Here is a 26,996-nt window from a genome sequence, read left to right as displayed (position 1 = left end):
ATAACTCAATTGCATACAGTGCGAATTAAATATAGAGAATGTTCTGTAAAATATTTTTATTGGTATTTTTATCCCTAAAATAGGAAAGGGCATTTGAAGTACTTACCATCAGCACTTTATCCATATAGAATTCCCTACCAGGGCTTCCATCATTGTATTTTGTATCAATGGCAAAACACAAGAATAATACATCCACCACCATTTCGTAAATAGACAGGAAGCAATGAGCGACTAGGAAAGCGAAGAGGCAGACGATGATCAGAGGCAGCACCCACACTGTGTAGTCCTGCTGGTAGTTGAGCAGCATAATCCCAGCTAAACCTGTGCTGCAGACTATCAGCACCTGAAGCAGAGAGAACAAAGACCACATTTAATGTCCTACTGGAGAAAACCACTCTTTCTTCATCATTTGCAGACTTTAAATTCTCTTTACTATTTATAAACGATGGTTGCATGAGGCCACTCCATCACAAAGAAGGAAATATAATCCACATATTCCCATATACACACAGAGTATACATGCTAATCATATAAATTTTAAAATCATACTTTAAATGATTCTGGTTTAAAGATAATCAAGTTTTTCAAGTTTGCTCCCTAAAACTTAACCTATTGAGAATCTGTGGCAATTTTTAAGATAAATGTATGAATATTTTAGTAAAAATTTGCACTTAGCACTCAAAAAAGACTGATATTTCAGTGTAATTGTATGCATTTTTTTCTAAGCACTTTCATGTATATGAAATAGTATCATATAAACAAATCACTATAAGCTTTTCATTAATATTTATAGAAGTTTCATTATAAATGCTTCATAAATATTTACTCAGCTACATAATTTCATTTTATGAGTGATTTAAAATACATTTAATCATTCTCTTACTGTTGGAGATTTATACTGTTTTCAGATATAAATAATGCTGCAACAAATATCTATAGTCTCAGAACTTTTTCTGTGTTTCGTATTTTATTTCACATAGAATATGTGGTAAATTTAACATAATTTACCATGAAGTATATATTTGGACTCTCTGTGAAGAAAGTGGTTGCCAAAAACATCCATGCTAAAAGAATAAAAGAAATAGCCAATTTAATTATTGTCAAGAACCACCTACTCTGATGCTTCATCATTTCACATGCAGCATTTTAAAATTTTTGTGGTTTTTAAAATACATTTTATTCCAGCTTTTCAATAATCCTATGAATGGTTTATGGCATATATTATCATCCCATTTTATAGACTGGGAAACAAACTTAGAGATGCTAGCCGACCTCAGTAGAAGAAAAGAGTAGATCCAACGTCAAGGTCACAAGAGTAAAAAAAAAAAAAGTAGCTCCTACACAAATAATGGTCTTATGTTGTCAACCCCAGTGCTCTTTCCAGATAAAAACTCAGCAAATATTTGGATATTGATTGATACACAGCAGTAATGGATTCTACTGAATTCTAGACACACTCTTACCTAGCCCTTGACTTTGTCTTGTATAAGGCCTTAAGTCAAGAGACAAAAGAGACCTCTAGAATCATGGCAGCTTCTTCTTGTCTAGTGCTAAGACTGATAATTCTTCTTTGGCATTTTCTCCAATATTTATCATCATCAAAGCATTTTTCATTCACCATTATCTTAACCTGGAGTTAAATGCATTAGATGATACATTGGTTCAGCTATAAATTGATCCCTCTCTCAGATGAGACATTGGTTAAGCTATAAATTGCTTTTAGGGAGCAAATCTGGGTCCACCCAAGCTTTGGAAGACTTCCCTACCATTTTTGTTTTTTTTTTTTTTTGAGACAGAGTCTCGCTCTGTTACCAGGCTAGAGTGCAGTGGTGCCATCTCGGCTCACTGCAACCTCCACCTCCTGGGTTCAAGCAATTCTCCTGCCTCAGCCTCCCAAGGAGCTGGGACTACAAGCACACACCATCACACCCAGCTAATTTTTGTATTTTTAGTAGAGTCGGGGTTTCACCATGTTGGCCAGGATGGTCTCGATCTCTTGACCTCGTGTTCCGCCCGCCTAGGCCTCCCAAAGTGCTGGGATTACAGGCGTGAGCCACCGTGCCTGGCCTTCCCCATCATTTTTGTAGCAATACACTTATAAATCTTCTCTTATAGTGACATATTTTCTGGGGTTATTTCCATAGATGTTTAATTACTTCCATTTTCTTTTTCTTTTTCTTTTGGAGACAGTCTCACTTTATTGCTCAGGCTGGAGTGCAGTGGTACAATCTTGGCTCACTACAACCTCTGCCTCCTGGGTTCAAGCGATTCACCACTTTAGCCTCCTGAGTAGCTGGGACTACAGGCACCAGCCACCACCCCTGGCTTTTTTTTTTTTTTTTTTTTTTGTATTTTTTAGTAGAGACAGGGTTTCACCATGTTAGCCAGGCTGGTTTTGAACTCCTGATCTCAGATGATCCACCCGCCTCGGCCTCCCAAAGAACTGGGATTACAGGTGTGAGCTACCATGCTCAGCCATTACTTCCATTTTCTTCCACTCTCCTGGTTTCAATTTTATAGTGAGTAATAACTATACTATACTCTCCAAATGTTACATGTCCACCCTATTGAAGGGCTGAGGTTCTTCATGCTCTTATCATGCTATTAAAAATTAAGCCCCTTTGAAATGGTAAAGTTAGTTATAGAAAGAAGGTGCGGCTCAAACAAACTAGCTATTGAGAAAAAAAGCTGGTGAGATGGAAGGTTAGATACTGTCATGCGAGGGACAACTTCAACAACTAGTGATGTTTAGTAAAAAAAAAATGTAGTAGTTACTCCTAAATGCATTGAAAGAGTATTATGCACTTATTCAAGTAGATACACGAATGGTTCTCAAACTGCAGAAAGGCTTAGAATGCAGATTCCTGGGCCCTATTCCCAGAGTCTGGTTGGTTGAATCCAAGATAAAGCCCAGTAGCTGACATTTAAAAAGCATCCCAGGTGCTGATAAAGCCTATGTCTCAAGAAATACTGGTGTGGATCAGTGATCTCCATGGTGGAGTACACACATCCTAGGGAGTATTCTTAACAGGATCACCTGGGACTTCCAGTATATGTCTCATACATTTAAAATGTCTTCTTTAGTATGCTTTATAAGGCCTATATTAGTAACAACTGTTACTAATATGTGTGTGTGTGTGTGTGTGTGTGTATATATATATATATATATAATAGATAAATAAATATAAATATATTGAACAGCCATGATCAAACTTTTTTCTTAATAGGGTGCATGACTTTAGAAGCTAAGATATCCCTTGCTGAGCATGATGGCTTGCACCTACAGTCCCACCTATTTGGGAGGCTGAGGCAGAATGATTGCTTGAGCCCAGGACTTCAAGACCAGCCTGGGCAAACAGCAAGATTCCATCTCAAAAAAGAAAAAAAAAATAGACATTCTAGAGGATAAATTCTTGAAAATACAGTAGAAGAGATTCACACTTTGGGTAGGATGTGGGAAGCAGGAAGGAAAGGATGCTAGTTTTGGAGTCAGAAAGACGTAGATTTGAATTACAGAATTAGTACTTAGTTTTGTAACTCTATGCAAGTTCATTGAACCATTCTGAGCCTGTTTTTCCATCTTTAAAAGAGGCATAATAATACATACATCCCATGATTGTTAAAACAAGCATTCGAAAAGTAATGCAATGCCTGGCAATGTTTCTCCTTCCCTCCCTTTCTTTCTTTTTTTGCTATTGTAAGTGCAACATTTATGATGCCCTTTCCCCAGAAAACCTACATTTTGAAAGATATCATTTACCAACAAAATAGCATTTATAAGTAATAATTCATATTCTCAATTTTTATTAATCCAAGTTGAATAAATTGTTAACTAGAAGATATAATTAGTGTGAGAAAAGATATTACCAAACAGAGGTAAAATAATTTCACATAGAAGCAAAGAAATTTGAGATTTTGAAGGGTTTTCAGATAGCTTTATTAGGACAAATATCAATAGTTAAAATATTTAAATTAGCTTTAAATTTAAAATAAATCTCTATTTTTACCTTTAGGAACCTATCTGCCAGGGACCGTATGTTTCAAGTCACTAAATTGGAAGAGCTAAGGTCCCCTGCAAATCTAATTCATATTCCATAAAAATGTTAGAGTACCATAGAAATGGAACCCATAATGATGTCTTTTAGTTTTTCTTTTTAAATTCAGAGTTTTAAAAATTGAATTTAAAATTTTGAGGTAATTACAAATTCATATGCAGTTGTAAGAAACAGTAGAATGCTTCCATGTACCTTTACCCGGTTCCCTTCAATACATACATATGGAGTTCAAGACCAGCCTAGCCAACATGTTGAAACCCTTGTCTCCACTAAAAATACAAAAATTAGCCAGGGATGGTGGTGGGCACCTGTAATCCCAGCTGCTCAGGAGGCTGAGGCAGAGAATTGCTTGAACCTGAGAGGTGAAGGTTGCAGTGAGCCAAGATGGCACCACTGCACTCCGGCCTGGACAACAGAGTGAGACTCTGTCACCACCACCACCAAAAAAATTGCTGTGTGTATGTGTATATACATATATATGCCTTTATTCTAAGTTGCTTCATATCTTTCTTAGCTGTAGGGATAAATTATAAATATGTAAACAAAAGTAAAAATAAAGACTGTGAAGTCTTTCTGAATCAGCTGTAGAGAACCTATCCACTTCACCGTACACAATGCTATGCTTCTCCATGCCAAACATATTTTCTTTACAAAAACATTTAAAAACACAGTTGGCTAGGGCAACCCAACTGTTCAATAGTAAGAGAACGTTTAAAAACAGTATTTGGTGGATATTTACCATGGTAATAATGAGTAACTGTGAAAAGTATCAAAGCTAGATGAAAAATAAATATGGATGTAATATAAAGAGAAATGGGCAGAACAAACAGGTATGTATGCTGTGATTGTTATACTATAGAGAAATACAAGCCAATAAAAAAACATGGAAAGAAATATATAGAAATGATACATTATTCAGTTACAGTGGTGGTAGTATTAGTCCTTTTCTTTCTCCAATTAAGAAAAATTTCTGAGTATTTTATGGTTTTAAATTCAGATACAATGAAATCTAACTATGTTATTGAATATTTTGCAGTATTTTAATAGTATAGAATAAATTCCCTCTTGTTCAACACTTCTAAGGAAAGTATAAGTCTTGTTCTTTAATGGCTCTATTTTAAAGGGGCTTACACATAATACTATAATAATAATGATGACAACTGACATTCATTGAGAACTTAAAATGTGTCAGGCACTCTCTTAGATACCCTACATGTATTAACCATGCGTTAATCTCACGACCCTACAAGTTTGGCACTATTATATTCCAATTTTACAGATGAGCAAACTGAGGCCCAGAGTAATTATCTACCCTGCCCAGGTCACACAGCTATCAGTGACTGAGCCAGAATTGAAATCCAGGCAGTCAGGCTCCAGCTGCAGTACCACTAACTACAAGGAAGACTATTTCCTAATTCTTTACAGTTCGAAATATGTAAAGAGAAGGATGAGCACATGACTTAGCCTCTCCGGGTCTAAGTTTCCTTATCTGTAAAATGAGGATAATAATGGAATTTACCTTAAAAATTTATTCTGAGGATTAAATGAGCACAATATACGTCAAGTACTTATAACAATGCTAGACACATAGTAGGGGCTTTCTAAGTACCTGCTATTTATTACTTTTAGTTTTCTGGCAGGCTGGATATTTTTAAAATAAAAGAGCAAATATATATGTAAAAATTACTGTATGTTGCAGACAAAATACTTGGTCTTACCTTGCCTAGGAACAACATAAAATCTCCCACTGTGTTGATGGTAGCCACTCGCAAAGCATTCTCCACCAGAATGACAAAGGCATCCTTTGCTGAGGTGCAGAAGTTGGTGCTGTTGATAGCTGTGGCTGTGTATGCATTCTGGACAAAAGCAAAAACAGCATTTTCATCAAAAACCGAACTTCTTTTGTTAAGATATAAACTGAACACAGCTAAAACATAGCTTAAAAATATTTCAGTCAAACATATGGTACCCTTTAATGAGGTGAAGATTGAGACTGAGTACAAGAAAATATAAGACTTAAAACCTCATATGGTAAAAATAACTTTCCATTTGGCTTCATTTTGTTCCTTTAAAAACGCTGTTATTTATTAAAACATACACAGACCTTTCTAACATCCATTAACTTCTTCCCTGTCTTAGTAAATCAAACATAATTTAATCTTTCCTAGATGTCTCAGGGTCGTGACTGTGAACATCAGCGGTGCACTGTAATCATTTCAGTGATGCTTTAAAAGCTGAAGAGGTGGGTGTGGGCATCAGATTGCTGTGCTGTTTTATCTGGAATATCCACTCTCTCCTCCTTGGTGGCTTTCTCCTATGCTCTCACTTCTCACAGCTCTTGTAGTACACAACTCTGACGGCTGGCATTTTATACCCCTCCTCTTCCTGGGAGCAGAACCCTAAATCTTATTTGAGGAAACAGCCTTACCCCATTCCCTGTCTCAGTCCCAGTGAGACTATCACTACCTCGAGCTCTGGGGATGGGTCTTGATTGACATCAGCCAATTAGCATATTCTACCTACTGGCCACAATGATTGGTTCAGAATTGGTGAATAAACCAATCAGAGTCGATGAAAGCAAAAGCGATATTCCCTGGGGCTTCTGGAAAAAAGAGGCTTTCTTTCTCTTCCATAGGTTCTCTGGAAAGGTGTGAGGGTATGAATGGCTATAGCTGTTTGGTTAATATAATGAGAAGAGCTGCTGAAGGTCACAGTGTAAAACTGAGGGTGAGGCCAACACCATGAAATTAGAGTAGGGAGAACCAGGTACTTTGCCTTGTTGACAATTCAGACATTGGGAACTTGCCAGATCTCTAACTTTTCAGTTATAGAAGCTAATAAATTGTTAAGAATCTTAGCTCTTCCCTGCTCCACTTTTGTCTCCCTCTCCCCTTTTCTCTCTCTCTCCCTCGTTCAGGCCAGATTGAGCTGAGCTTTCTGTTCCTTAAAATACTGAGTTCCAGCTGGTACACTTTCATTCAATTATACCTGCTTCTGCTGCCCCATGTGCTCTTTGACCTACTAGTCATAGACTGATTTTTTTTTCCCCATTCTTTTTTATGTTACATTCTAGAACAGCATTGATGTTTTCTGGGAAATGTGAAAAAGCATTATAACACCAAATATGTTTGAGTCTTAGGAAGGAAAAGTGTATGAACTTTGTGACTAAAACTTTCGGTCCTAAGGAATTTTGGGTTTAGCATTGACTTAAATTGACTTAAATCCCGAATGTTGGGATTGCCGGGCAACTGTTGGAGATAAAGGGCTTACTTTACACTGTGCTGTCTATAAAGCTTTAACCACTGAGCCCAGGAGAGACAGTCTACAATTTATGGATCTAATTATAAGCTTGTTAGTTATTAGGAGTCTGTAATGAAGATGAGGTTTGAATTATCAAAAATTTATCCTGCCATTATATGATTAAATTCATAGATTAAAAATGCAGAACATTTCAGAGCCAAAGAGAGTACAGTACTGTACTGAGCAGGTCACTACCTATGGTTCTTAAGCTTTTTCCAGTAATGGGGCAGTAGGAAATAAATGATGGTGCTCTCTAAGAAATATAGTATGATTTTGATATATAGAATTCCATCATAAAAATTGGGGCAGTTTATTATCATCAGAATATATAACTATATGATGTTTACAAGTCTTTTTATTTCGAAAACTAAAATACGGAATATTTTAAAGAACTAAGTGTTTCTGTTAGCATCTTCCTGCTTCTTGCTCCTTTACATTGCCATCTGCCAGTGCTTCTTATCAGACAAACGATAGCAGGTACCACAGAGTTAACTAACTGCAGTGCTCCAGGTTTTTTTTTTTTTATATTCTACAAAAGCTTCTTTTGAAATACTCTGCCAAGTGCCTCAATGAAGTAAAAATAAACTATACTTTTGATCGTGTGTAACATTAACCTTGCTGAAAAACAATAAAGAAGAACTGCCCAGGCTAGTTCTATTCTCAAAGAACACAGATTGGTTTCCAGTTCTCACCAGTTCCCTAAGTACTCACAAAAACACTCAGTTAACAATTTATTCTAGAGCAGGGGCTGTCAACCTACCATCTGCAGGTCGTATCTGATCTGCCAATTCCTTTTGTAAATAAAGTTTTACTGGCACATAGCTGTGCTCATTGTCTATGGCTGCTTTCATGCAACAGTGATGGAATTGTGCAGCCGTGAAAGATCCTGTATGGCCCACAAAGCTAAAAATATTATCTCTGGTCCCTTATAGAAAAAGCTTGCTGTCCTCCTGTCCTATCTAGAGTACTGCCAAGGATTAATATCTACCTCATCTACTGTATGTGGAACCCACCCTCTCATTGGAAGTACAAACCATATGTGCTTATTATAAGTTTTAGTAACTTCCTCCACAATCGCTAATCTTTCAGCATCTTTCACTGTAATTCTTCAGTTAAACAATATAATTGATAAAAGCCTTCAGTGACCTGGGATCTGACTCCTCTGAAGAGAAACACCTTATTTCCCACATTCTAAGATCTCATCAAGAGACTCATGAGCCAGTTATTCATAACAAGTTTTCATGAGAAAATATCCTACCATATTAAATATACATACTGATTATGAGATGCATCCTGATGCTAAAGTTTCATAATGCCTAGAATCAAGGAAATTGGACAATCCATGTAAATCAACTAGGTACTAGCTTATGTCCACTCCCACCCCCAATAAGGAACAACTCACTCTTAACTACAGTGTTGTACCCTTTCCAGTTCACCATGAATTTCCTTGAGACAGAAGCAAGAGAGGACCCACATATCCATTCTCTCTCCTGTGTCATCATCAGACCAGATGATGCGAGGATGCCCAACACTTCTAAACTACACTATAAAAGCGTTTTTATTTCCCTCATTAATTTTTAGAAGCCTCCTTTCATTTGAGAATTATGATTATTCCTCTTTTGCTTCCTTCTTATCACCCTGCCCTGCCCCATTCCATCTGCTTTTAGGGCAGAAGTCTATTTGTTTGTAGATAAAGAGGCAGTGATAATTTCTTTTCTCCACCCCTCTGAGAAATTTTTGTTAAGGGTCAGATGTACTCACAGAAATTTAACCTTTCTAAATTTGGATCTATGAAATTCCTCTGTATTCAATCAAACTGAAAAAAAGTAGATGCCTATTTTGCAAGCTCCTTCACTCACTCCCAAGGTAGGAAGATGGACTGGATACACAAAGGTCAAGATGACCTCTTCAGAAAGAAAAATGTGCTGCAGATCATAGCAAGCCAATGAAAATTCCCTCTTTCTATACTTCCTAGTCTACAAGAATTCATGCTTAAGGTCCTTAGGAATTTTGGAGTCCCTGTGGCTTTCCCTGATAACTGTTCTCTGAGCTTTCTTCAGACTTCTTGGTTGAGATTTTTAGAGTCCACCCACCTTCTTCTCAGACAGCCTTCCTTATCTGGAGCTAAACTGCCCACAGATAGACATCGGTGATTAACATTTAGCCCACGCTCAACATCTGCTTGGGTAGGATACAAACTTGAGACTATTCAACCTCCACGAGCAAGATGAAGGATGACCACCATTGAGGAATCTTTTTAAAAGGATACCTGTTAGCCCACGCCAATTCCTGGTTTACTTCTGTGTGACAGGATATAGTAAAAAAGTGCTGATCATGTGAAACAAAATATGTTAGGGCAGAGGGTCACCATGCATGAAACAGGTCTGTGTGGCCATCTGTCACAGAACACAACTTCATTTTTATATTTTCTTTCCTTTCTTTACTGAAGAACCTAGAAATTTTCTTAAAGTTTAATATATTCACATAATGACTCAACAGGGGCAAGCTAGACAGCAATGCTAAGGGAATAGGGTATGTGCAGTTCTGCGTGGATCCTTATAAATTAAATAAAGGAAAAGGTAATTACAATTATTCCTTTCTTATTTGAGGCAAAGGGGAGAAGGGGAAGGCTATGGTCTGAATGTTTGTGTCTTCTCAAAGTTCGTATGTTGAAACATAGTCAGCAAGGTAATGGTATTAGTAGGTAGGGTCTTAGGGAGGTGATTAGGTCATAAGGGTTCTACTCTCATGAATGGGATTAGTGCCCTTTTTTTTTTTTTTAATACCCCAAAGGGCTGTTTTGTCTCTTCCACTATGTGAGGACACAGCAAGAAAGCGCTGTCTCTGAACCAGGAAACAGGCCCACACAAGACACTGAATTTGCTGGTGCCTTGATCTTGGATTTCCCAGCCTCTAGAACTATCGGAATAGTTCTCATAAACTGTATAACTATGATAAATAAATTTCTGTTGTTTAGAAGTCACATAGTGTATGGTATTTTGTTATAGAAGCCTAAACAGGGAACAAAGTCAAACCCATACTGTAGCCTTCATCCAGTTTTGTTCTAAATTCTTAGATGTTTTCAAGGTCATAAAAATTATAAATGTGTTGCAAATTTTAAGTTCAATAGATCTTTTTCTTTCCTTCCTTCCTTCCTTCTTTCCTTCCTCCCTCCCTCCCTCCCTCCCTCCCTCTCTCTCTCTCTCTCTCTCTCTCTCTCTTTCTCTCTCTCTCTCTCTTCTTTCCTTCTTTTCTTGACAGTCTTGCTCCGTTGCCCAGGCTGGAGTGGAATGCCTCAATCTTGGCTCACTGCCACCTCTGGCTCACTGCAACCTCTGCCTCCCACATTCAAGGGATTCTCCTGCCTCAGCCTCCTGAGAGCTGGGATTACAGGCAAGTGCCACCACACCCAGCTAATTTTTGTATTTTTAGTAGAGATGGAGTTTCACCATGTTGGCCAGGCTGGTCTCAAACTCCTGACCTCAAATGATCCATCCACTTCGGCCTCCCAAAGTGTTGGGATTACAGGCATAAGCCACCACACCCGACATCAATATATTTTCTTTAAAAACATCATTGTCTTAGTTTATAGAATGAATCATTATAACTTGAGATGTCAACATTTTCTATAATAAACCATATTTGTATTTGTTTATGTCACTCAGAAATGTGTATATATTTACATGTATATGAATGTGATATAATAGCAGCAGTGTGATACATTGGAAAGAGCTATGAAAACTTTGTCGAAAACTTCTTCCACCTTTAGGTCTTGTGATCTGTCACAAGATGCCAGTCTCAATTTTCTCATCTATAAAACAGATGAGAAAATAATGCTAGCCTTACAGAGTTGTGTTGGCCACATTTTACATGTGGCATTTCCTGTGAGCCCAGGAGACATGAAGCACTGCAGGTGATCAGTCCCCACACTGCAGCACTTTGTATTCCCAAACAGAACTACTAAGTATGAGTTCAGAATAACTCTCCCTAAGCCTTTGCTCACATGTTTGATTTACTACTGTTTTAATGTTCTGCTTAAACCTCGAACATCATGACTACAAAATGCTGATCCAAAATGAACAAAACCTGTATAAAAAAGACCAACATCTCAGGGTTGTCGGTACTAAATCACTGACTAATGTTTAGCTTGGGATATGCTGAAAACCTTCGATTTTTTAAAACCTTTTATCAGCTATCTTGATATCACATGATTTATTTTCTTCCTCAGTATAACTGCACATCTCCTTTTCAGTATTTTTATAGTTTTATATCATCCTGTTAGTCTTTTTAAAGAGTCCAACTATTCACTAATATAATTAATAATTCATTCAGAAAACACTTAAAGACTACCTATTGTATATTGGGTACTGTGCTAGCTTGTGAGGAGACCAAGAAAAAGAATATCCTTACCTTAAAGGAGCTAGGAGTTTAAGGGAAGTTAACAGATAATTTCGATAAAGTATTGTTAGTATTTGAACATTAAGATATGACCTACCCAGCACCTTGGGAGGCCGAGGCGGGTGGATCACGAGATCAAGAGATCGAGACCATCCTGGTCAACATGGTGAAACCCCATCTCTACTAAAAATACAAAAAATTAGCTGGGCATGGTGGCACGTGCCTGTAATCCCAGCTATTCAGGAGGCTGAGGCAGGAGAATTGCCTGAACCCAGGAGGCGGAGGTTGCGGTGAGCCGAGATCGCGCCATTGCACTCCAGCCTGGGTAACAAGAGCGAAACTCCGCCTCAAAAAACAACAACAAAAAAAAAAAAACAAAAAAAACAAAAACGATATGACCTAGTATTAGAAGCTCAGCAGAGGGGCTGAAGTGAAGAGGGATGGCTTCTGGGAGGTGGTGCTCAGGCAGAATTATTAAGATTAAGTAGGAACTAGTCCAGTGTTGGAAAACTGCAAAAGTAAAAGGTACCTAGGGGATGGTAGTAGGATTGAGACTAGAGATCTGGGCTTAGCATATCTCTCTGAGGATAAGCTACTTAGTAGTGAGTATAAAAATGCAATTATGATAATCTTTAGTGTATCCATCAACTTTCTGATAAAGACAACTTGGCCTGAAACCAATTTTAAAGAACACAAATTTTCAGGTTGTTATGGCCATTACTAATTATATTAAGAATGAGCTTCCGAACACTTGTACATCCATAGGGAATATTATGATCTATAAGAATGTATTTTGCTAATGGAATATCATACCTACTTTTTCATATTACCATAGAACCCAATAAAGCAAAGTCCAGGCATGCTCAATACCATGGCCATAGGACTATCAACCTGTGACTATCCTGGAGTGAATGCAAAGTGCAATGCTAGTCTTCAATCACTTAGCAATAAATGGTGAGAAAGTCAATTTTATCTCTGGCCTATTAGATGAGGGCATTAATGCAATAGAATTGATTTTCAAGGAATGGAAAAGTAACTTAAAAAAATAAAGAAAAGAAGGAAGGAGTGCCCCACAGAGACTCCTAGATCCTCAGACATAGATAGAGGATTAATCCATTTCCCTAAGGCCTGTTATCCTATAAATATCAATTCCCAATTCCTCCATTCAACCTTATAAATAGTACTCCCGGTGATAATATTTCCCAGGCCAATATCATAGTGTTTACCCGTTGAGAAAAAAAAAAAAAAGAATCAGCATAGAGAGCATACTAGTTTGAATGATAGTAGTTAGTTGTAAAAAGGATTAAGTATCACACAGCTTTATGTTGAAGTTTTCAAACAACATATTTAAAAATGAAAAGATACTAATAGGTAGAATAGTCAGATTCTTAGGGAAAAATTTAAAGATGAAGGAATGTGAATTGAGGGATAAGAGATAAATGTTTTTCCTGAAAGACAAACCCTAGTGATGCTTTATGTATTTATTAAAACAAAAACAATAACCTATGTAACAAACCTGTACATGTACCACCTGAACCTAAAATAAAAGTTGGAAAAAATTAAAATAATAATGAGCCTTGGTAAGCACATACATTAATTTAAAAAATAAGAGTATTATTGAAATAGACATACTATTAAAAAGACAATTAAAGATACAATGTACCATACCACAAGAAAAACATCTTTCAATTTAGTTTATTTATCTTGGGAGAAGAAACAATGAACCTATCTTTGAAAGTAAATATTAGATTTATTTTAAAAATATTTTACCTGATTTAAATAATTTAGGCACTTTTCAAGACACCAAAGGCAACAAATGCAAGATTTCAGCACACATCGTGCACAAGCATTTTCCTAGATGGGGGAAAAATTGAAATAATCAAAAAACCAAAGACTTAAGCTGTCATATAGAGGACTTCAAACATTAGAAAAATAAATAAAAAGTTAAAAATCACAATTTATGCTTCAAATCCTCCGTACTTGTCCATTACCTCCTTAAAACATAATGACTGAATTATTTTTAATCAGTTGAATATTTATTTCATCTTTATTGCATAAAAGATACAGTGAAGTTTATAACACCTTCAAGGAGCTTACAATCTAGTAGGAGAAAAAGAATACTAAACACAAAAAAGGTTAGAATCAGAATATAGTATAGATATTAAGTGTTATGAGAGTGGAGAACAAAGAGACACATTGTTTGGGAGATGGGAGGACTCAGGAAAGGTTTCTACAAAGGGGTAGAATTTGAGTTAAACTATGTTGAAGTGCATATTATTCCAACAGTCAAGGATAGGGAAGGAGTTCTAAGGAGAAGAGTATGTGAGTCAACAGAGAGGAAGAGCAGGACAGGACACATTTAGTAATTAGTGATTAGATGAAATTTGCTGGAGCATACAGAGTGCATGACTGGGCGACAAGGGAGAAGGGCTGGATTTCACCTTGTAAAGACTTTGAAGAAAACACAACTTTGTATTTAACATTATTTGGTACTTTACTACATGCAGAACTGAGGTCTGGCATGTGCCCACAGAAGTACAGAAATGCATTTTCCCCTTACCTTTCCTTTGAGCTGACTGTGAATATACATAAGGATCATCCGCGGAATTTTGACTAATGTGATAATGAAAGATCCTTTTGCCACTGTACCAAGGTGGTAACGAATAAGGCGATTCACTGATGCCAAAATAGGTGTAAATGGCAAATTCCTTTTATCCCTATTTAAAAAATGACCAAAAAGACAATTAACACAAAGCCTAGATCAGGATAGAGACACAGGTATAGAGTCCAATGCAGTGAAAAAAAAAAAAAAAATCAGCTCATCATTCTTATATTAGCTTTATGAAAAAATGGCCAAGTGATATATAACAAATATAAATGCTATAGACATGCTATATAAAATTAATGTCATTGTAGTTTTGTGGGGTTCTGATGCTCTAATACTTCAAGTTAAATAAAACTGTACTGTGAAAGCTTTTATTAGTGAATACTTATGGGGTTAATCATATAATTAGAAAACAGAATTTAAAAAGATGTTCAATATAGACTTGGAATCTCATTACACTAGAAAACTTATAAGGCCTAAAGCTTTTATACTTGGCTCCAAAGTTAGCAAAGGGAACTCACACTTGTTCTGATCTAAAACTAAAAAGACTTGTCCTTTGATTGACTTTTATAAAAAGCAAAAGTACATATGGTACCACCATAAGATTTATTTTTCTGCTAAATACAATTTGTGACATCATAATTTTTTGAAACAATTGCAGAAAGTATAAATAAAACAATAATCTCTCATTTGACCACCTCCCAGAATTATCAACTATATACAACACTCTGTTGTATTCATTTCTAATTATTTTGTTAAATAAATGAAACTCCTACAGCCCCAGTCTGATTCCCTTCCCCTCCATCCTGTGGACACATCCCTTAGATGAACTTGAGTTTTCTGATAACAACCAATTCTCACCTAGTAAAATAGTATGTTACCACAGCTCCTGCCACTGTCATCTGCTGACACGCTAGAATAAATTCACTGATCCAAATCAGGCCCACCACATGGTACCACCACATGTACTGCAGAGGCCCAGAAATTTTGAACTCCACAAAGCCTTGTTCATTCTGAACAGCACTGCCTAGGAAAATATCAAGCAAGGAAAGAAGAAGCACATAAAGTACAAACCCAGAAATATGGCAGTTAAATAGACAGCAATATAGGGCCCTATTCCTAGACACAAACCTGATCCTGGTGCTATTTCATAAAGGGACAAAAATAACTATCACTTGAAAAGTTGTGAAATTAAGAATTGTACTATTATGCATTTTGATGTCCTCAAAGGCATTATATAAAGCTTTTACAAGTTGTTCTATTTGATAAAATTCTTCTTACATTATCAGTTATTTAGTTTAGGTGTGAATTTTCAAACACTTCCGTTTTTTTCAAGACCTATTATTTATCCAATCATCATGGTATCTTAGCAAAGTACAGAAATTAATATATTCAATTGCTGAGTGTGTGTACTGAAGGGACAGATAAGTTACATAGGTACATACGAGTTTACTATCCTTATGACACTTTTTGCAATTAGTTTCCCTTAAGCTTACCCTTTGTTATTGAGTATGGCTACCAGAAAGTCTGTCTAACTATGAGCTATATCATCACTTGGAGCTCTAACTAGGGTCAGATCATTTTCAAACTAGAAAATCCCAAGAAAGTAAGTAGATCCTTGGCTATACCTGGGATGTGAAGTAACTCCTGAGTGACACTGCATTCATTGCTTCGTCTTAGGGTAAATCCAAATGTCTAAATCAGTACAGGAATTTACTTCAAATTCATGACCATTTCAGAATTAGAATGTAATTTCAGGCCTTCCCTGATCTAGACTTACATTGCTAGGATGTTCTAAAAAATCACGAATATGAGCTGGGCACAGTGGCTCACACATGTAATCCCAGCACTTCAGGAGACCGAGGTGGATAGATCACATGAGACCAGGAGTTTAAGAGCAGCCTGGGCAACATGGTGAAACCCCATTTCTACTAAAAATACAAAAATTAGGCCGGGTGTGGTGGCTCAAGCCTGTAATCCCAGCACTTTGGGAGGCCGAGGCAGGTGGATCACGAGGTCAAGAGATTGAGGCCATCCTGGTCAACATGGTAAAAACCCATCTCTACTAAAAATACAAAAAATTAGCTGGGCATGGTGGCATGTGCCTGTAATCCCAGCTACTCAGGAGGCTGAGGCAGGAGAATTGCCTGAACCCAGGAGGCGGAGGTTGTGGTGAGCAGAGATCGTGCCATTGCACTCCAGCCTGGGTAACAACAGTGAAACTCCATCTCAAAAACAAAAACAAAACAAAACAAAACAAAAAAACAAAAATTAGCCAGGCATGGTGGTACAAGCCTGCAGTCCCAGCCATTTGGGAGGCTGAGGCAGGAGAATGGCTTGAACCTGGGAGGCGGAGGTTGCAGTGAGCCAAGATCGTGCCACTGCACACCAGTCTGGGCAATAGAGAAAGAGACTCTGTCTCAAAAAAAAAAAAAAAAAAAAATCTTGACTGTGGAGTAGGTTATTGAAGAGCCATACCACTACAAGTTCTGATAGCTATTGGACCTTCATCAACAAATGTCTGAAGAATTACCTCTCTCTGATGTTCTAAAATATTGGAATGCAAACCACACCTGTCACCAAGAGAAAGGAAGCATATCTTCTTACCAGTAGTGCCAAGAAAAAGAAGTGTCATGATCCAGTACACCCAAAACAAGACAAGAGCAAAGAAAGTCCAAAAGGGTTGGAAGACTAGCAGTGGCAAGTGAATGAAGACCTTGCCAGCTACATGGAACAAGGCGATGGTAAGAGCAACACGTTTGCGCATAACCAACATTATCAGGAATAAGATCACCTGTATAGAGAGAATGGTTTCAGTTATTATTATAAATAGTGAAAACATAAAACCTTTCATCCTGAAACCTGGAGGTAGCATTCTTTGCATTTCAGTAATACTTTATCAGTATGTATCATTCTTGCAATATTTATTGTCAATTGTATATTATGGTTACCAAGTGTCCTTTAAAGCAAAACATAAACGGATTTCTCAATTTATTAATACATCCTAGAATTTTTCTCCTTTTCCCTTTGCCACTCATTATGAATCAAAACATATTGTCAGTCAGGATGAGACTCTTAATTTATTTGAACAGATACACCACAAAAACGAGTTTTTTGTTTTTGTTTTTGTTTTTGTTTTTAAGACGGGGTTTCGCCGTTGGTCAGGCTGGTCTTGAACTCCCGACCTCAGGTGATCCGCCCACCTTGGCCTCCAAAGTGCTTGGATTACAGGCGTGAGCCACCGCGCCTGGCCAAAAACGAGGTTTTTATTTGTATCTTCCTTACTGGACCAAGAACTCTTTAAGAGTGGGATCTGTGTCAGATTCACCCTTTGCCTCCTCCCACCACCAATTCCCATCTCCAGCAGCTGGCAAAGCAAATTGTACCTAAAATGAGATTATTTCACTCATATTTTGTTGTAATATCTGTATAACAATAAGTAACAAATATCTTTTGGCACCAATGGTTTTATAGTGGCTTTATTTTTTGTTTCTTATGCTCAATAAAAAGCTTGTGATTGCTCTGAGAAGTAGACTGATTTTTTTTCTTTTTTCAGAAAGAGTACCATGATGGACCAAAGATATACATATAAATTATTTAACCTCATGTTAATTGGTAATTTTATTGCTTAATACCTAAGCAGTGAATCACACACACACACACACACACACACACACACACACATATATTTTTTGGAGACTAGGTCTCACTCTATTGGCCAGGCTGTAATGCAGTGACACAATCATGGCTCAAGTGATCCTCCCACCTCTGCCTCCCAAGTAGCTGAGACCAAAGGTGTACACCATCATGCCCAACTGATTTTTATTTTTTGGAGAGACGGGGTCTCACTCTCTTGCCCAAATTGGTCTAGAACTCCTGGGCTCAAGTGATCCTCCCACTTCAGCTTCCCAAAGTGCTGATATTACAGCCACTGCACCTCACCACACCTATATTTTTCAAATAATGCCATACTGTTAAACAAAAAGTTTGAAAGAAAAATGGGGAAATAATTAGTGAACAAGTAAGTGGAATGATACATTTTTAAATATACTTTCCTGCAGTAAAGGGAACCATTTTTAAAAGTAATTATATTATAACAATAAGAAATATGTTCTTGTAAGCAAATGGTGAAAATTCTAGGTGAAAATCCTCTCTCAAAAAGCAGGTGGTAAGGCCGGGCGCGGTGGCTCAAGCCTGTAATCCCAGCACTTTGGGAGGCCGAGGCCGGTGGATCACAAGGTCGAGAGATCGAGACCATCCTGGTCAACGTGGTGAAACCCCGTCTCTACTAAAAATACAAAAAATTAGCTGGGCATGGTGGCACGTGCCTGTAGTCCCAGCTACTCAGGAGGCTGAGGCAGGAGAATTGCTTGAACCCAGGAGGCGGAGGTTGCGGTGAGCCGAGATCGCGCCATTGCACTCCAGCCTGGGTAACAAGAGCGACACTCTGTCTCAAAAGAAAAAAAAAAAAAAGAGCAGGTGGTAGAAAAAATGTTTCATCAAATAGCACATATCCATGAGGGAAGCCTTCAAGAGACTTTTTAGTGTTTCATAGACTGTGGGACAGAGCTATTATCTACTGGAGATCAGAGTTAGGAATGCAAAAGCTAGAGTTTCTGTTTCATTAATGATCTCCTGCAAATAAAAACGCAAAACAGAGAGACACACTAACGCCTATACTCACTGTGAATACTGTGGCTGAAATGGCATAAATGAGGAGGGCCCGAAGATTGTCTTCAGCTATCTGAAGCTGCTCAGGAATAACAGTTTCTTTGGGATACCTTCTTTGCTTTGCGTACAGCCACCACAGTACACCTGTGCCTCCTGGAGACAAAAAACTCAACTGTTATTGCATGAATTAGCATTAAGAAAATGCGTAACATAAATCCTTAATTTTCTTGACCCTACAGGTTATCATGGGACTAATGCGGTGGCAATACATACTTTGGCTGGGAAGCATGTAGCTATAACTTTTTGCCAGCATAAAGTAAGTGACCATTACTCTATTATCATCCTTCACAGTAAGCACATATAAATCCTTCAGTGTATCAAATAAGCTTCTTTCAGATGTATTTATTATTGACTATGAAGCTAAGAGTGAGCCAGTAGAAACATACCCCTGAGAGGAATTGATCATAAAGAAAGAGCCTCAGCATTTAAGTTGAGGAGGCTGAAGGAAGGAAAATAAGCATCACAGAAAACATCAATGAATCTTGAAGAGTGCAAGGATCTTCTCTGTTGTATTCATCACAGACACCTCTGTGCCTAGCGCTGACACAGAGTCATGAAATTGATTAAATATCTGTATAATGAATAAATGCAAATCAAAATAGTTGCAAAAAAGTTACCACCAAAGGGAGAAGGGAGAAACAAAGTGGAAATCTCTGACAGTGGTGGGTGCTAGGGATGAGCATTTTTGAATCTCCAACACTGATTGAGAGATTCAAAGAACTAGACTGAAGAGGGAAAGAAATCTGCCTCTATATATGAAAGCTGACTTACGTACCTACATTCAACCCATTCAGCAAACATTCTGAATGCTTACAGCACCTATTGTTCTAGCTAGAGATGGAACAGTAAACAAATCCAAGTCCTAACTCTTGCTGCTCATGGAACTTATATAATAATAGGAAAAAAAAAAAAAAAAAAGCCGGGAGCAGTGGCTCATGCCTGTAATCCCAGCACTTTGGGAGGCTGAGGTGGGTGGATCACGAGGTCAAGAGATCGAGACTATCCTGGTCAACACGGTGAAACCCTGTCTCTACTAAAAATACAGAAAATTAGTTGGGCATGCTGGCGTGTGCCTGTAATCCCAGCTACTCAGGAGGCTGAGGCAGGAGAATTGCCTGAACCCAGGAGGTGGAGGTTGCGGTGAGCCGAGATCACGCCATTGCACTCCAGCCTGGGTAACAAGAGCGAAATTCCGTCTCAAAAAAAAAAAAAGAAAAGAAAACAAGGAAGTATATAGTATATTAAGTCTAAGGAAGAAACAGTCTCATGGTAAGAAGGATAAAGAGTGTTTGGTTTGGGAAGCTTTGCAATTTTATATAAGATGGGTAAGCAAGGTCTCGCTGGTATTAATAAGATGAAATCTGAGTAATGGAATCAAAGACAGAGCAATCTATAAAACTATCTAAGGAAAGAGTGTTCCAGGCAAAGCCTTCAAAGAGGCTGAGGTAGAACAATGCCTAGTATGAGGGTCAGAAGACCATTGCGGCTACTGCAATGAGCGATGTGGAAAGTGGTAGAGATGTGGGCGGAGAGGTATCTGGGACCAGACCGCAATTGTAAGGCCTTGTAAGTCACAGAAGGGAAATGTATGATTCCAAGTAGAGATATGTATGTGTGTGACTGATACGATAAATGTCTGGGAGATAAAAAACTGAACTGAAGTTGATATACATCAACATCTGCACTCAAGTTAAGAGTGAATAGGGTCAAAGGGAAATTCCATACCTTAATCGATGGCAAACACTAAGTATAAATTTTCCATCTGTTGAAGAGGAGGAAACAAATCAAAACTACCAGAAATTGGGAAAAACCTTTTAGAGCAAGAGAAATGTTTCCATTTTTAAGTCTTACAGGTATAAGAAAATTGTTTGAAAAAATGTTTATATATTCAGAAAGTGGAAAAAAATATGTTTCTACAAACAAATAAATTATAGGAGAAAAGCTTAAGTTAAAAAAAAAAGAATGAAATTGTAATAATGATGTCAAGGAGGAAGCTATTCACAATAGTCGTGGTAGACATTATTTATTATTAAACATTCAAATTTGTGTTAGGAACTGTGCTAAGTCCTTTATAGATGTGATCTAATTTAATCAACACAATACTATTAATATGTAGAGTTTTAAAGTTTTGTCGAATTCTGAATCTTAATTAAATTTGCCTATATCTTTTGAGGGAATCTTTTTCAATTCTGAAATTTTTTATTTCTGTATTTGATTATTATTTCTGTTCCATTGGTTTTTTTGTCTCCTAAGGTCATTGTTTATTCTTCTCCTATCATCTTCTAAATTATCATTTTACTTTTTTGTCATTTTCCTTTACCTTCGGCAAGACCTCTTCAAATGTATTTCCAAATAACTGATTAGTTTTCCTCACTAGCAGTTCTGAACTACTTTATGGAAGAAGGACCAGTAGTTCCTACTAAAACTAGTCCAGGAAAACTTAAATGTAAATATAATTATGAGAAGTTTTTAAGGCAAAGATAATAAGATTTTTAAAAAGATACAGCAAGTGAAAGTAATATTTTAACTTTAATTATAACCCGAGTATTTAGCAAGGGCAAAAAGTGGGAGGGAGGATAAGAGAGTAGTTATGAAAGGAAGGAAAGTTTATGCTAAATTTAAGGGCGGTAGGGGAGAATTGAACATATATTATTTCTGACTTTAACAATCACAGTAGTCTAAAGAATATTTTCTGAAAACTGTAGAAGTGAAAATGTAATGTATACCATCAAAGCAAGGGTGAAGATAACCAAAGAAAACACAGTTCATGTAGCAAAGACAGAAAACAAAACAAGAAAGAATGAATTTTAGGAAAAGACAGAACAGATGAGAACAGTTAAGACCAAACATAACAGTGAAGATTATAAATGTAGCCGGGCGCGGTGGCTCAAGCCTGTAATCCCAGCACTTTGGGAGGCCGAGGCGGGTGGATCACGAGGTCAAGAGATCGAGACCATCCTGGTCAACATGGTGAAACCCCGTCTCTACTAAAAATACAAAAAATTAGCTGGGCATGGTGGCGCGTGCCTGTAATCCCAGCTACTCAGGAGGCTGAGGCAGGAGAATTGCCTGAACCCAGGAGGCGGAGGTTGCGGTGAGCCGAGATCGCGCCATTGCACTCCAGCCTGGGTAACAAGAGCGAAACTCCGTCTCAAAGAAAAAGAAAAAAAAAAAAAAGATTATAAATGTAATGAGGACAAATTCCATTACTAAAAGATTTCATATTCAGCTGGTAAAATCTAACTATATATGTTCATATACATATGCATTAAAAAAAAAGGTCTGGATTTCAAATGCTAACAGTGATGAAATGAGGGGAGGTGGCAAATATAATTATGAAAAATTTTAAGGCAAAAATTAATACTCTTCCTTGATGATAAAGAATGTGAAAATAAAATTTATTTTCTTCTTTATATTTCTATTTTCTACCAAAGTAATTAAGTACCATGAAAACAAACAAATAAATAGCTTACCAAGTGCACCAAGTATGACCAGAATTGTTAAGATCCACACAAGTACTCTTGATATGTACCTGATTATCACCATCAAAATCATGGATAGAACTGCAGGGAAGATAAATAGAGAACATACAGAATATTATTTGAAAATGCAGGTAAATATAAAGAAAAACCCTCTCAATTGTTATTTTTCCCCCCAGGGAAATAATTGGTTGCTATTGATCACAATTTAGATAAGGAAGGAAACTGGCTGCTGTTGTATTTGACTTTGCTACTTGTACCACTTAAATAGCATCACTCGAAACCAGTCACCTAACTGTGGGTTTATACACTACAGAAAAAAAAAAAACAAACACATGCAAATGCACATGGTGACTCAAAAACAGCACAAGACTGTTGTGGATTCACCACGGGGAAGACATCAGACATACAAACATACATGCCAGCACACAAAGTGTAGAGAATGACATGTCATGTTGGTGACAAGAAAAATTACTACACATAGGCAGCGATCAGTTAAATTTGGTGCTATACTTTATTGAGTAATCTATGTATTTCAGGACCAACTAACTTCTCTGACAGTCAGTCAACAAACTAGATGGCATCTTATCCTTTTCTAGCTGTTTCTCCTCTAGAACTCCAGTGGACAGTCTGATCCTATAGAATAACATCCTGAAGCCTACTATGGCCAAACTTCCTCTGTCTAATTTCTCAACTGAAGTCGGGGGTCCCAGGTAAGGAGACCTTCCTCAAAAAGGAGCAAAGCTGCCTGAGTTACAAAGCCAATTCTGCTACCCTCTACCCAAGCTAAATTCCATGTGCTATAATCTTGAGTAAAAATCTTAAAGAAGAAAGAAAAGATTTAATCCTCGCACTGGAAATACATTTCTGTAATAAAAATTTATAAAATTTTAATTATCTAAAGGCCCATTCCACAAACAAATGAACAAAGATTTTTAAAGTTTATATTACATTCTTAAGCCTCAAAAGAGAATCATTCTGATAAAAAATAGAATTCTAATGGCTTAATATTATTGGCACTATTTTTAATAGGATTTTTAGTTTTTTGGTTAAAGTATTCAACTATTTCAAAAACCAAATATTTTTGATATAAAGCTGGACTAATAGTCAAGGTTTTGGGGGCCACTTGCAAAGCCAAATAAATGGTTGGGATTTGTGTCTAGGTAACATTATTAAGGTACTCACTTTTGCAATAAATGTACAGGAACCAAAAACAGATGGGAGCCTTTCAAATATCACAGAAATAGATTTTCATATGGACAGCATTATTTCAATTGAGTCAAGTACTACCTAAGCAAAAAGAAAATACTCTCTAATGACAGGAAAGACGGAAATACAGCTTGTATCTTCTTAATGGTTATAATTGTTAACAGGCATAAATACTGTTTACTTATATCATGAAATAGCTCTTGGTTCCTACCACAGTTTACTTCTCCCAACTATAGAGGCCTATAAATAGTTCTAGATAAGGCTACATATAGTTCTAGAATAATATAGGGAGTTTTAACCTTGAAAATAAAATTTGTATTTATTATCTATTTATTGACTAGAAAACTCAGTGGCTAACAGGTGGAGATTTCCTAATTTTTCCAGCAATACATTGATACTATGCACTGCAGCAATAAAAGAAAAGTGCAAACTTCAAAAGTAATCTATCAGAAATCTAAGTTCTTAGATGGGAATACGTAAGAGAATATGTAGCCTCCTGTATAAGTCAATATACCATTTAGGAATCATAACTAAAAACAGAGGATTGTTGATTCATTAAAAGAAGCCTCCTGCTATCATATTAAAGTAGCTATAGACATAATAACCAATGTTTGGGAAAACACCAGTTTTCTCCAATGAAAGAAAAAAAGGGAATGAGTTTCAGATATATATACATACTTATATGTACATATTCTTAACTATATAATCTGAAACAATGACTTTGGCTATGGGAAGTTAAACATTTTACAAGTATCCCCAGTTGTATTCATATTTTGGCTAAAAGACAAAACAGTCTTCTACTGCAATACTATGCAATAGCTAATAATGAGAAAAACAATTACCTAGTGATAACAAGCAAAGTCCCAATATAATTTCTTTGTTGGTCATTACTCCACTAATCAGCCTGTGTAAGACACTATTGTCACTGACAAAGGTGATCAGGGCCTCTGCAAACTTGGCATAGCAGGAAATGTTCACAGGAGCACAGCGATGGAAGAATGGAATAGGTGCACTGGTGACACAAGAAAAAAAAAATCAGAAAAAAAATTACTCCTACTTAATATAAATGCCACATCAAACACACAAATGAAAGGTGAATATGGCTGCAATACATTCCACCCTCCACACATCATTATGGGAGCTAAGAGCTGTGTGCTTAATGCTATGAGGATGACTGTCATGGGTAGTGATGCAAATCTTACCACAAGCCTTATCAAAGAGGGTGGAGTGCATGTTCCAACAGAAGACATTACCCTCCCCTTCTGAAAAGAAATGCACACACACACACACACACACATACATACACAGAACTACCAAAAGCAAAACCAAACACTTAAAACTCCTTAGCCTGCACATCTACCAATCAAGGGGCAGATGACAAAGCTTACAAACACATACTTTATTGAACTGAAAATGAATTTTTGCCATAAGCGATTTAAAAATAAAAAGCACATGCTTTTACTTGAAATGTGCCACCATTAATAGAATGTTTCCTCTAACAAAACAGCATACAAAATCTCAGATTAATAAAGGTGTTTACGGCATAAGCTTAATACCTCTCATAGAAACAAAATCATGCTGAGACATCAACAAACAGCATAATAGGCAGCTATTTAAAACAGTAACCATGAGTACTAATATATGGAAATGTTTATAATGTAATAATAGAAGAGGAAAAAAGTGTATCTAATGTGATATCTCTACATAAAAGATCACACATAATCCTGAGAACAGAAAATATTTAAAAAGTGAAAAATACCAGAATTGTTAGGGTCACAGAATTCTGGACTATTTTCTTTTTATCAGTTACTATTAATTCAAGATTATCTGTGTCTAAAAAGATGCAAAATAACCAATTACTTAGCCATTTATATTAGGCTTATATGGACTGAAGCTTTTACTTGTGAAAGATTACAGCTATATGTGAACTGTGACATTAGTCTGGTTTGTTACAACATTGTTCAACTTCTGAGAGATTTTAAACAAAGAACTATGAATATGCCTTTGGTTGTGATTTACTTGGATTCCAAGAGAACCATATGCAAGTCCATGCATACACACTTATGTGTGCATTATGTTAAAATTTAGCCATCGCTAACATGTATCCCACATTTCCAGAACTTTTTTTAATGGTATCCATGAAAATATGTTCATAGAACTTTAAGTCGCAGCTACAACATTTTTGACTGGAATGATATAAATGTGTTCTCATTCTTGGTTGGCACTGTATTTTGGTCCAACGAGTGAATAAAATTACATGGTTGGGCACTAAAAGCTTTCTAAGCTGAGCAAAGCAACTTTGTATGACCTGAAGCAAAACGCTTCCTTGAAAAATAATGTGTCTTTTCAAATAAGAGTATAAGCACACTATGTATCAGTTTCCCTTAAATGTTAGTAAATGAGCACCATTAGTGGTAAGAATAAGTAACATTTTCTGTGCTGTCATATTTGGTGGAACATTAAAATAATATAATTTTAAAGATCCAGCCTTGCCTTAGTCTTGCTTTAGTAAATATATCCAAAAATGATGACATAATATGACTTTAATATTCATTTTTAAAAATTGCCTCTTGTATCCCTGTGCATTTGTGTAAACCTCCAAAATGGTATTAGTGAAAGTTAATGCCAAAGGTTTGATACTGTATCAGAAAGTGCAGGAAGCCAGGGCATTCTAACAAATGCTTGAATTATAGGTATTCAGGTCATTGCTTTTTAACCAAAGAGTGTTTTGCTAATGATAGAAAAAAATATTAAATTATGGAATACCTTTAAATGAAGTAGATTTAGTTAAAAATATGAGAATCAAAAAGACTAACTCTAAATTTTTTTTGGGGGGGAGACAGAGTCTTGCTCTGTCACCTAGGCTGGAGTGCAGTGGCACGATCTTGGCTCGTTGTAACACTATAAACTTCACCTCCCAGGTTCAAGCGATCCTCCTGCCTCAGCCTCCCAAGTAGCTGGGACTACAGGTGCATGCCACCATGCCTGGCTAATTTTTTGTATTTTTAGTAGAGATGGGGTTTCACCGTGTTAGCCAGGATAGTCTTTGTCTCCCGGCCTTGAGAACTGCCTGCTTTGGCCTCCCAAAGTGCTGGGATTCCAGGCGTGAGCCACTGCACCCAGCCTTGAGCCACTGCACCCAGGCTTAACACTAAATTTCTAAGTCAATGGAAGCTGATTTGTGACAGAAACCTTTAAGCCGACAACTTTGTCATGATG

General features: G+C 36.9%; 1 protein-coding gene across 3 annotated transcripts in view; it reads right to left on the bottom strand.

The window, feature by feature from the left end:
• SLC44A1 (solute carrier family 44 member 1) overlaps positions 1–26,996 on the bottom strand; it is a 186,126-nt gene that overhangs the window by 51,633 nt on the left and 107,497 nt on the right. For all 3 annotated transcript variants that reach the window (XM_010336001.3, XM_003925259.4, XM_010336000.3), the window contains exons 6-14: positions 24,620–24,789; positions 22,563–22,652; positions 19,043–19,182; positions 16,966–17,152; positions 15,220–15,385; positions 14,314–14,470; positions 13,524–13,607; positions 5,774–5,911; positions 107–343 (exon numbers count right to left, since the gene is read on the bottom strand). In XM_010336001.3, coding sequence (XP_010334303.1) covers positions 107–343; positions 5,774–5,911; positions 13,524–13,607; positions 14,314–14,470; positions 15,220–15,385; positions 16,966–17,152; positions 19,043–19,182; positions 22,563–22,652; positions 24,620–24,789 — 1,369 coding nt within the window. The remainder of the gene's footprint in view (positions 1–106; positions 344–5,773; positions 5,912–13,523; positions 13,608–14,313; positions 14,471–15,219; positions 15,386–16,965; positions 17,153–19,042; positions 19,183–22,562; positions 22,653–24,619; positions 24,790–26,996) is intronic.

Source organism: Saimiri boliviensis, chromosome 2 (assembly GCF_048565385.1).
Source record: "Saimiri boliviensis isolate mSaiBol1 chromosome 2, mSaiBol1.pri, whole genome shotgun sequence".
Lineage (NCBI taxonomy): Eukaryota > Metazoa > Chordata > Mammalia > Primates > Cebidae > Saimiri > Saimiri boliviensis.
This window is presented reverse-complemented; position numbering and strand designations above follow the sequence as displayed.